Raw genomic sequence first — 12,573 nt, 5'->3', positions numbered from 1 at the left:
TACTTTTTAAGTATGAGGAGTAAGGTCCTACAGCTTTTAAGCAGAAATAAATCTACAGGAAATGACAGATTACCTAATTAGTTATAATCTACTAAACTGAAATCATTTTTGGTACAATATAAACTAAACAGCTTTTTAACATGGAAAGCAAAATCCATTCCCAAATTTTTAGCATATATTATTAAGAGTGGTATGGTTTTAGGAAAATTTTTACTAAGAGGTCAAAAAGTCATATTATGTATTCAGTGTTTAAAACGCATAACATCAGAATTTCAAATGCAAGTAAGAGTGCTTAAATTTTAAAAAATTGTACAATGCATTATAAAAAAGTTGTAATTTGAGATAGTAAATAGGCACAAGCCTTGAATCCTAGTTCTTGCATTACTTACAACTAAATATGAGATTTAACACTAATTATCCCATTTAGTATACAAAGACACCAGACCAGATCGGTGGTTTTAATTTTCTTTTCATCAGTGTTTAAATGGAATTTCTCAGTGGGACAAGTCAGGAGTTTGAATTTTACTTTAAGTGTGAGGAACAACATCCTCATACTTAAGGTAAGAATGCTCGTGAGGAATAGAAGCTCCAACCACTTCTCCACAGCTCGAAACCACTCAAATAGTATCTGAAGTCTCTTCCAGCTCTAAAGTTTTAGCCATTCATTCAATTAACATTCACTGAACAAATGAATTCTAAACCATCTGCTATGTAGCAGGCACTTTTCTTTCCCACTTTTAATGAACTTACCCACTGAGAACAAGGAACCACATTGGCCAGAGCCATAGCTATAGGGAGCTCTCCCTGATCACCCATCATCGTGACCAGCTCCACGAGTCTCTCAAACCGATCTGCCAACACTGTTTCTGCAAGGGTGTCAAATTCGGTGCCTTGTTGGAGGATTTTTGTCAGCACTTCCATAAATGTAGCTCTTGTCTGGAGATCTTTGTGATAACCCAAACCTGATATGGACAGATAGATGCAAATTTACTAACATCACCTTGCTGAAATAATTTTACTGGCCTTATATCCCAATTCTCTAAGTTTTAAATTTCTAAATGAAGCTCTCATTTATCTCACCTATGGAGTGCATGAGGCCACTGTCCACATTAGCATTGAGTAAGTTTGACATTGCAAGGACTGTACAATGCCTCAGTGATGCCAGCCTCCGAGACATGCCACGTTTCCTGCCACCTGTTTGTGCATTTTCATCTTCAACTTCACTACAGTCATTCAAAAGGTTCATAAACAATGTGAAATACCTGAGAAATAAAAAGACTGACTCTTATACAGAGAAAGCCACATCAACCAGAAAACTAAGCATTCTGAAATCACCACATGAGTATTGCATGAGTGAGTCTTGAGTATCTCTGTCTCTCCAGTGTTGAGGGTAATCAGCCAGTGTGGCTCATTATGAAGTGTGTTCTGTTGAATATGATTTTACCCTGACAAAGCACAGTACATAGTTCACAGCACAAACACCAAAAATATGCAATGTAAGTGTATCACTTTTAATATTTAGTATATAAAATTAGTGGTCCAAACAGGAGATCTGAGTTACATTGCCAACAAAAAAATTCACTGAGTAGATAATTTTCTTTAAAAACCACAAAACACAGTTGTTTTCCTACCCCGCTCCTGTCACAGGGCATATTGCTTCATGCATGTGTTGTATTTTATGAGACAGCAGTCCATGACCATAACACCAAAGCAATGATGGCCATGTTCTAAATATAATCATTTATCATTTTGATTACACTTTCTTTGTTTGGTTGTGTGGGACTTTGTGGCTTTGTGTTTTTGGTAACTGAAATTTACTTAAGAAATAACTGTGATTTGGCTTCCATTAATTCCACACCATCTCCTTCCTCAGGCTGCAGCGGAAGACCAGCCAGGAGTGAAACTACTGCTTCCATGCTTGCCTGGTCCAAATCTCTACAGAAAAAGATATTTAAAGACTGTAAGTCTTTCAGGTTCCTCCACTCCACGGTCCCCTCAAATAAACTTCTTAACAGGTACAAACTTTAGGAACTACCTATTTCGTTAAACAAATTATTAGGATAACCTAAATAATTTGAGTTAATATGCAGACCCCAGAATGCAAAAACATTTCAAGTTTAGGAGAGGGTGATAATAACTTTCTACAAAGAAATCTTGGCAAAATGACTACCTTAAATCAAAAGAATGCACTACAAAACCAACCCTGGCCAAAGAAATACATGTAAATCATTATTATACAGTTCATGGGTGCTTAATTATTTTCTGATATGTGGCAATAAGTATTTATCATTAGAGCAAACTTAATCAATTAGTTTTTAAAAGGACTCAAAACAATTAAGTTCTTCAAATAATACACTTATGTATCTAATCATAAAATAAATATAATATAAAGCTTTATATATTTTATTTTCCAACAACTGTTACACTATCCTTCCTAAATAGACAGCACTAACTTTCCAAACATAACACTCTCACATTTTTTTTTAGTCTTTCAGTTAAAAACTATATACATACAATTCAAATGCAAAAACTTGATATCCAGAAAAATAATTTCAATACACATAAAATATATGTCTAATAGCTATAGCGAAGCAGTAGTACTAATGCCTAGAGTAAACCTGCTGATACTTGAGGTCAATCTCTTTTTTACCTTGTGAGACATTTTACGTCGTCATCTGCCGCTTGGTTTGAGGTTCCCATAACCCAGTCTGTCAAGTACTCTACCATCTTATTCCTACAGAATGGTAGAGAAAAGGAAAATAGCAAACAATTTTTTAAAAGTCACACATACACCTTTTTTAGTAGTGCACACAATGTACCAAATCACCCAGGCAACATGACAAATTTCTAAGAGATATTACTCTCACAAATCTAACGGAAGGGACCAAACACAGGTAACTTGGATACTGATCCTCCATGTTAGCCCTTAGCTACGTATCAGTTTGGAAAGAGAACCAAATTCTTAGCTCAAGGATAGTACAATTTTAGAAAAAGGGAGAGCTGCCATGGGCACAAAGCTTTGGGAAATTTAAAAAGACATGCAGGAAAAAACACACTTAAAATGGTTCTTTTCCACTCCTACCCACCCCCCTTCCCATAATAACCAGGTACCTACTATTTTTCTGTACTTCATTTAACATAGTAAGATTCAGAAGACCCTACTTCGATGTTTTAAGAACTCACCTAAATTTCATCTCCTGACAAAATGAGAGGTCATCCCTCCTTGCCATCATTACCTCGACTAACTGACACAGTTTCGTTTTTATCTGAATCGCATGGACCATATTCCCAAGCACACGAACATATCTATTTAGACATAAAAGCATTCAAAGAGATGATCAGATACAAACAAAAGAGATTTCCTAAATGCTTTAATCTCTAAGTAAGATTACTAAACCTATAAAAGCTGCAAGGTTTTTCATCTTATTTATAAAAGAACACACATAACTTCTGGTTACCTTATTGTCACACCCTAATTTGGGAGCAATAAAGAAAAGGCTGGCAAATTACTTCACTAATAACTACTAATACCAATGTGTTTCTGCTACATTTCAGCAGAATGCTTACCTGACCAAATTTAACATCATTGTTTCAATGCTAGCTTGCCCCAAGTGTTCAGAGCTGCCTTCAGTGTGATTATCCAGTAAGTTCTTCATTATAGCTATGGTTTGCTCTACAAATTGAGTATTGGTGTCAGTCAATAAAACCTATAGGAAGAACAAAATACAGCTGGAATCAATGCACAGTAGACAGACCACAGAGAGATGAAGGTGCCTGATCTACATGCCACATAAATGCAGAAATGCACCCACAGGCATATATCCAAACAGGCACACAGATACATGCAGCGACTCATACCCATACCCAAGATGTTCATAACCCCAGGCACACACCCCCCCACACACGCGAGTTCCTAAAAAGCAAACTGGTCCACATTAGATAACTTTTTCTGAAATTTTTGGCTATTTCTTTTAAAACTGTGAGTGAATGTTCATGCCAGTATCTTACTAAATAATCTAAAAAGGCTTCATTATTTCAAACAAAGCACTCATAGGGAAAGGTAAAAAATGAAGCAGAGCACACTTTACCTGTCCTTGTGAGTCAAAGAATTTGCTGATGGTGTTCTTCAATTTGTTAAATAGCATTGGATAAAGAGCAGGACTCAATTCTAGACCCACCAGATCCTTCACATTGGTCCGAATCTGAAGTCCCACTTTCTCATGGTTACACACCATTAAGGACAGCAGTCGATCCATAAATTTGCTGACAGGTGTATCTGCATTTCCTTCTGAGGACATCACTGAAATCATGGAACCCTTACGTTCACTGACTGGGCCCATGGGTGGGCTATAGGTTGCCAGGCCAGAATTGCTTCTTTGCTGCAGGCACACTCCGCCAAGGGCACAGAGAAAGCCAGTCATGTTGATCCATTCCTGTAGGGAGTCGGTGTCAGACAAATCTATGGATCCTCCTCCACTCACATGAGACATTCGCCTCTTAACAATGGTCTTGTGAAGGCTTTCGGCAGCCTAAACACAAAATTTTTATGGGAAACGTAAATTCATCCTAAATTGACTGACAGACTTGACAAATTACTATTTATCCAACAATTCTTCCATGACAAAAGAACATTTTTATATTTAAAAATCCAACTTTTTACTCCACCATTTCTAGTCACATCAAGATGTCTTACTTCTTGAGGGAAGATGAGCCTTATGGAATTGAGGGCAGTGGTACAGAGATGCAGTATCAGATACAGAAGCCTATGTGATGGACTGCAGCTCAGAAAGGAACATATTCTCAAAGTATTTGCTTATATCAATTCCTGGACACACAAGCAATGCCTATGCTGCTTCAAAGAATATAGCATTTGGAGATTTTTAACCAAGTAGTGTGAGCACTTAACAGTGAATGCCCAAGTTCAAGTGCTCTGTAGCCAGCTTTGAAACACTGTAATTCCCCATGGCAAGATAAGAGTATCAAGATAAGTGGTTCAAGTAGAAGAACCACTGGATGCAGAAAGACATTGTACTTACAGAAAGACAAAAAACAACAGGAAAAAAATCACTGAGGCGAAATCTGACCGAAGAGAAATCTCCAGAGTTCTGATCCTTTTAATTTATGGAGTACAGATGAGAAGGAAAAACTCTTACTATGCATGGCAATATTTTTTCAAATCAATTTACCTTATATGTTGCTTATAAGCATAATACTCATCCTACTATGGTGAATATATTAACCCAAGAAAGCAATATATTTGAGGCATTCTGTGATATAAATGATGGAGAAGGACCATTACATTGTTTTCTTACATGTTTGTTTTGTGAGGAAAATGGCATTTCTCTTATGAAGAATTGCTTTAAATATGGAACTCCTGAAAAACTCTGCCATTTCTTATAGCACATGCATTTAATACAATTGTATCTATTATTAGAATATGGCTATATATCCCTGCTTTGGTGCAGCACACCATCCCTTTCAGGACCTATGTGATCAGGTGTTCCAGCAAGCTCTCTGATCAGGACTTAAGACAGAGTGTGGCTTGCAACATGGCTGACGTAGGGTGAAACACAGTGAAAGAACCACTGGATACAACATTATGCTTTGATAAAGAAAGCCTAGATCTTGCAGTTAAGTACTTTATGTCACCTACTTTTACTATGAGGTTGGCTGGACTAAATCAGGTAACAAATCAACTTCACACTTTCAATGATGTGTGTAATAATTAATCACTGGTATCAGACACAGAAACGTCCATTGCAAAAGAACTTACAGATTGGCTTAGCAGCAACAATGCACATATTTAGACCAAATTTACATACTGAGATTATCAAACAGTGACAAGTGATTCTGCATTTTTGGCAGTGGAAGGGAACTGAGTACTCAGCATACTGACTGCATTTGGGCTGCAGCACAGTTGAAACATTGTCATTGGTACACACAAGACTTATTTCCTTCACTCATCAAGAATTTGAATCCAGTATTTAGACACCTCCTTAATCCAGTCTCAGCTCTTGAGCCAAGTGTTCAAACTGAACAGATATCGATATTAATTAAGGCATTATGGAATACAGCACTGGCAGTTAGGGCTCAGCTACCTAGAGTTCTTTTGTATCTTTATTAAATGCTAATCTTCTGATTGGAAATAAGAAAGAGGAAGAGCTCAGAAGAGCAGTTCCATTGCCTTGGTTACCTGTAGCCATCCTCAAAGCAGTGATATTTTAGTGAAAACCATAGAAGTGGAGGCAGTGACACTAAAATGGATGAGCAACTTATTAATAGAACCAAACATGTACAACAGCAACTCTCAGACACTGGAATCCATTGCAAGGAAGTTCTGAAGAAACTGACAACTGTGTGAAGATGGAAACAGTGGTCCTGGTAGCAGTAGGTTGTGACATAGTGATGGATCTAGCAATGAGGTGAATTCTAACCATGCAAGCCAGTCAGCAGGGAGCCCCGGCAGTGAAGTACAGTCAGAAGACATTGAAGACACTGAGACCTTAAAGAAGAAATTGCAGATGATGATCATGGTCATAATCCTCCTAAAAGTAGTTGTGATACAGATATTCATAACAGAAAGTTAGAAAGTCAAGCAAATATTTGTTTAGGGAATTCCCATGGCCCATCAGAAAGAAATGGGACAAGCAATAGAACAGGAAAGGACCTGGTTTTTAACACTGAGTCAATGCTATTGGTAGATAATTGAATACAAATGTTCACACTCTGAAGACCCAGAACATCATATTTCAGGGGAAATGATTGCTGCTCATATAGCACAATTAACTCAGGAATCTTGCACTGGGGATTTCTCGGGAGACTATTGGGAATAGATTTAATTGTCAGCAGTTTATTGGTCCATAGCATCACTACCTCCACCACCACAGTGGGCAAATATGATCACATGCTAAGTGATAATGATGTCAGTTGCAGCAGCTCCCAGGTCAGTGCAAAATTGGGGGGGGGGGGGGAATGTGGCTGACTTTGATGGTGAAGAATCTGGGTGGGAAAAGGAACTGGTTCAGATGAATTCATCTCCAAAAATATTTTCCCAATTTAGTATCTATTTACCATGAACATCTTAGTCAAGGGCTCACAGTTCATAAATATCAATTCAACAGTAATGCTTTGTGACAGACATTAATCTGGATAATGTTTGCAAGAAAGGAAACTCTTTGTTGTGGGATATAGTCCTAGATGATGACACAATTAATCTTTCTGAAAGCTTGATAAATGAAGCAGAGAAACTTCTCTGTTCCTTAGTATGTTGGTTTATAGACAGATTCGAACGAGATTCATTGGGAGTTCCTTTAAAAATTTAGGAAACAATAGGAATTTTAAAAATTTTGATGCATTAGTCAAAGTTCATTTTGTGTACTCCTATTGACTAGGTGTGGTAGATTCATAGCATTTAATATACTATTACCAACCTATTTTTTTAGTAATTGTGGTTTTCACATTAGGTTTAAAGCCTTTTCCCTCATAGGGTTCATATTTTATCACAGTCTTGCTTTTTTCAGCACTTTTTAGAACTCTTGATTAGATCCCCTCCAACAGAACCAAAGGAATAATCATTCTTATTCCTTTTTATTGAATTTATTGGGGTGACACTGGTTAACAAAATTATACAGGTTTCAGGTGCACGATTCTACAACACATCATCTGTACACTGTTATTGTGTGTTCACCACCCTAAGTCAAGTCTCCGTTCATCACCATATATCCCTTTACCCTTCTCTACCTCCCCCCTACACCGCTCCCCTCAGCAATCACCACACTGTTGTCCATGTCCATGAGGTTTTTTTTTTTTTTTCTCAATCCCTCCACTCCCTCACCCAGAGCCAATCTGTCAGCCTGTTCTCTATGAGTCTATCTCTATTTTGCTAGTTCATTTTGTTCATCAGATTCCACAAGAGTGAAATCATATGGTACTTGTCTTTCTCTGACTGGTTTATTTCACTTATCATGATCTCCAGGTCCATCCATGCAGTCGCAAAGGGTAAGATTTTCTTTTTTACAGCCACACAGTATTCCATTGTGTAAATGTACCACAGCTTTTTTATCCACTCATCTACTGATGGTCACTTGGACTGCTTCCAGATCTTAGCTATTGTAAATAATGTCGCAATAAACATAGGGATGCATATATTCTTTTGAATTAGTGTTTCAGGTTTCTTCAGATAGATTCCCAAAAGTGGAATCCCTGGGTCATAAGGCAGTTCCATTTCTAATTTTTTTTTCAATTTTAATTATTTATTTATTTTTAATTTTATTATTGTTTAAAATATTACAGATGTCCCTTTTTCTCCCCAATGACCTATTCCACCCTGTTCCTTCCCCCTCCCCAGTCCCTCTCCCCACCATTGTCCATGTCCTTGGGTTGTGTATATATGCACATAAATTCTTTGGTTACTCTCTCCCCCTCCACCCACCCGCCCTCCTCCATCCCTCTGACATTCATCAGTCTCATCTATGCTTCCATGTCATTGAATCTATTCTGTTCATCAGTTTATTAAGTTCTTCAGATTCCACGTATAAGTGAGATCATGTGATATTTGTCTTTCACTGCCTGGCTTATTTCACTTAGCATAATATTCTCCAGGTCCATCCATACTGTCCCAAAGGGTATGAAATTCTTCTTCTTTACAGCTGCGTAGTATTCCACGGTGTAAACGTCCCACAGCTTTTTTTATCCACTCATCTACTGATGGGCATTTTTATTTATTTTTAAAAAATATATCTTTATTGATTTCAGAGAGAGGAAAGGAGAGGGAGAGAGAGAAACATCAATGATGAGAGAGTCATTGATCAAGCCCGCAACTGGGCATGTGCCCTGACCGGGAATTGAACCCAGATCGCCTGGATCCTAGCTCGATGCTCAGCTGCTAAGCCACGCCCAGCCAGGTGCCATTTTTAATTTTTTAAGGTAACTCTATACTGCTTTATACAGTGGCTGCACCAATTTGCATTCCCACCAACAGTGCACGAGGGATACATAGTGGTGATTGCTGTTTTCAAATTACAGTTAAATATTCTTGAACTGTCATTACATATATAAAGGAAGCTAAATAAGCTAAGTGAAGTTAAACTTAAGCTAAAATATAAAAATTTTGATAATGCCATTGTTCTTCAATCTGGGCGGATCTTTTATGTCTAAGACTTCTGTGGTGCATAAAGAATTAGGTTTGTGTTTTTTCTTTAGTGTGAACAGTCAGGATTATGGTTACTTTTGGGTTGTTAAGTATATTTATATACTTCTTATTGGGGCTCAAGGGATTACCACAAGTTTCTTGATTTTCAGTTGCTCCACTGGTACAATTTCAGGTTTCCCTTGTTTTATACTGTTTTGATAATGTTGCTCCATTCTCTGATGTAGCGAATTCAGTTATTAAATGAATATACTATATATTATGTATTATATATCATATCATATTATATGTTAATATTTTCAGCTTACCTCTGCCCAGGCCTGATACAATCTAATTTTGTTGAATATTTAAGTGCTTGAAAATATGTATTTTTTTACCTAATTGAATTAGAAAAAGTATGCACAACATTTTATTTTCTACTTTTGGTCTTTAAAGGGCTATAATTTGAACAATCACAATAGAAAAATTGCTTGTTCATGCAGGTAGAGGAGACCACTAATAGACCTCTGTTAGTGGATCAACTGCCTCATCTGGCACATATTCTTTAAAAAGAAAGCTTTTAATGGCTAGATACTTCATTATTTACATAGATATTATAACAGTTAATTTTAAAATATTGTCTTTTAAAAGTCAATTGTGAAACCAACGAACAGTTGTTTTTTTAAGTGGCTATAACAATTTATATTCCCCATATGTTCATCTGCATACTCCATGACCCAGCAATTCCACTGCTATGTACCTTACAGAAATACATCCAGATGGTTACCTAAAGACACATTCAAGAATGTTCGTAACAGCACTATTCAAAATAACTAAATATTTTTTGTATAGCTATCCAATGACAAAAAAAGAGTCAAAAAATTTTTTTTTGAGTGTTTGTTGAATGAAATAATATATAGCAATAACAGTGAATTTACTACAACTGCAAGGAATAGTGCGGATGAATCTCACAAACACAATGTTGAGTGAAAGAAGCCAGATATAAGAGAATATACCTCTATTGCTCCATTTATATAAAGTTTAAAGCAGTCAAATAATAATAGTCAGGATTATGGTTACTTTGGGTTGTTAATACGTAGAATGAGGCACAATGAAGGCTTTGGTATGCTGGCAATAATTTATTTCTTGATGCAGGTGCTGGTTGCACAGGTATGTTCACCACCTGATATTTTGAATTGTCACTTAAGATTTATAGATGATTTTTGTTATGCTTAAATAAAAGGAAAAAACTATATAAAAGATGAAAAAAATAAAGTTAAAAAAAAATCCAAACTTAATATTACCATATACATTTTTAAAGAGCCACTGATATATTTTTGTCAGAAACTAATATTATCAACCCAGAATATCCAATTTATTTTTAAAAGCTTTGATTCACATGAATGTACTTTGCAAACACTATGCCAAGTAAAAGATACTGTATGATTCCATTTATGTGAAATGTCCAGAACAGGCAAATCTACAGAGACAGAGAGTAGATTAATGGTTGCCTGGTTGGGATGCGGGGGGAAACCGAAGGGGGCATGGAGGAAAGGAGAAAAGAGGGAAATGAGGGAATAATAGCTAAGGTTTTGAGGTTTATTAAAAAAAGAAAAATATGGTGATGGTTACACAACTCTGTGACTATACTAAAAATTATTGAATTGTACATTTTAAATGGGTGAATTATATAATATATGACCTATATCTCAATAAAAGTTACCAAAGGGAGAAAAAAAGCTTTTATTCTGAAGCCACGTGTCATCTCCAAATAATATTAGGTACACATTTTGCTTCACAAAAACATAACTTTTTTTTCTGGTTCTAATTAAGCATGGTAAGAAAAAAGCAATAGGAGACTAACCAGGTTTTCTAAAACACCTAATAATGAGAGCAATACGGCCATTATAACCAAAATATGTACAAATACCAGTTAACTGTTAATTTCCAGGGTAACAGATGATAATAGCTGATGAATTAAATGTCCAAGTTTTAAAATTTCACTTAACCTATGGGTTCAAGTCATCTGCCCACCAGATTTCTTAATTAGAACACTTAATAAAATAGTAAAATGTATTGCTTCAATTTTAATTTATTTTTATCTACCTTTGTTGCCTCTTTCCTGAAAATTCTGTGAAATACCTTAATGGAGAAACAGGAAGAAAGAGGGTAAAGAAATAATCTCTACCACAAATCATCTCTCGCTCAGTGCTGTCCAATATTTCTGCAATGATGGAAACGTTTTATATCTGGGCTATTGAGCCCTTGAAATGTGGCTACTGTGTGACTGAGAAACTGAATTTTAATTGTACTTAATTTTAATTAATTAAATTTAAATAGCCACATGTAGCTAGTGGCTACCACACTAGACAGAGCAGAATTAATGAACCACAACTAAGTAGCAGTCTTAAGACAACTATATACTTATTATACTAAGAGTAACCCATGAAAGATTACTGAAGGAAAGTTTATATGTTTAGCAGATTGATTAATAGACAAAAATCAACTTTACAAACTCACCTGGCCATCTTCCATTTTGGCCTTTGGATAGTTGAGGATTAGTTTTGTAGCTTGTTCCCATTTTGCATGTGTATCTTCCCAAGCCTAAAATGAAGGCAATTACCACTTGAAAGCAACTTTAAACCTAGAGCTAAAAATCAATCAGTAACAGGTCTCAAATTTGGTGTATGTCATAAATATAATATCCTACTAGTAATATGGACATATCTTAGATTTGCTTCAAAAGCTATTCCTGGTCACATACACATAACATTAGGCTTTTAAGGGTGGGGCCCTGGGAGGGATGCTTCTGTTGCTAAGGGCATACCTCAGTGTTTCCTGCAGTGGGATGCTCAATGCGCCTTAGTAGTGCCATCACTCTTTTCTGAAGTGCTGCTCTTCCTAAACAAAGACAATAGGAAATCAACTTATCACTCTCAGAGCCCCACTTGCCAGTGGAGAACCTGGCAAGTCCAACCCAAAAGGCAGAGCAAGAGAAGTAGAATGAACGCTTCAAACAATAAAGCTGAACACTTCCTTTAACTCCCTCACAGGAAAGGTATTTCACTTGGACTCCACAAATGTCCACAGTCTAAAATAGCTATTCCCACCTATATTTACTCAAAGCATGTGCCAATGTGTTTAAATGTTCATTATACAGGGTGGGGTAAAAATAGGTTAACGGTGGTCCGTATGGAAAATAATACAATAATAAATAATAATACAAAAATAAAATGTGTTTCACATACTTACAGCTGTAACCCTACTTTTGCTCCACCATGTGTATAATCCAGGTCAAGTAAATTACATAATCTATAACTGCCAGCAATTTATACTGCCAGTTTTTAAACAAATGTAGATCACATTAAAAATTCAGTGAGACGTTAACAATTTATTTCAAATGATATTTATTTTTACCTTACCTGCACAGAAAAGAACTTCAGGTA

The 12,573-nt window shown here is 36.3% G+C and overlaps 1 protein-coding gene across 5 annotated transcripts in view; it reads right to left on the bottom strand.

The window, feature by feature from the left end:
- Positions 1-12,573, bottom strand: part of NF1 (neurofibromin 1) — a 193,387-nt gene that overhangs the window by 103,321 nt on the left and 77,493 nt on the right. For all 5 annotated transcript variants that reach the window (XM_087826026.1, XM_087826030.1, XM_087826028.1 and 2 more), the window contains 9 exons: positions 11,955-12,028; positions 11,648-11,731; positions 4,089-4,529; positions 3,568-3,707; positions 3,184-3,306; positions 2,651-2,734; positions 1,819-1,935; positions 1,081-1,262; positions 751-962 (listed from right to left, as the gene is read on the bottom strand). In XM_087826026.1, the coding sequence (XP_087682152.1) occupies positions 751-962; positions 1,081-1,262; positions 1,819-1,935; positions 2,651-2,734; positions 3,184-3,306; positions 3,568-3,707; positions 4,089-4,529; positions 11,648-11,731; positions 11,955-12,028 (1,457 nt within the window). The remainder of the gene's footprint in view (positions 1-750; positions 963-1,080; positions 1,263-1,818; positions 1,936-2,650; positions 2,735-3,183; positions 3,307-3,567; positions 3,708-4,088; positions 4,530-11,647; positions 11,732-11,954; positions 12,029-12,573) is intronic.

The sequence above is a fragment of the Miniopterus natalensis genome, chromosome 17 (assembly GCF_054644295.1).
Source record: "Miniopterus natalensis isolate mMinNat1 chromosome 17, mMinNat1.hap1, whole genome shotgun sequence".
Taxonomy (NCBI): domain Eukaryota; kingdom Metazoa; phylum Chordata; class Mammalia; order Chiroptera; family Miniopteridae; genus Miniopterus; species Miniopterus natalensis.
This window is presented reverse-complemented; position numbering and strand designations above follow the sequence as displayed.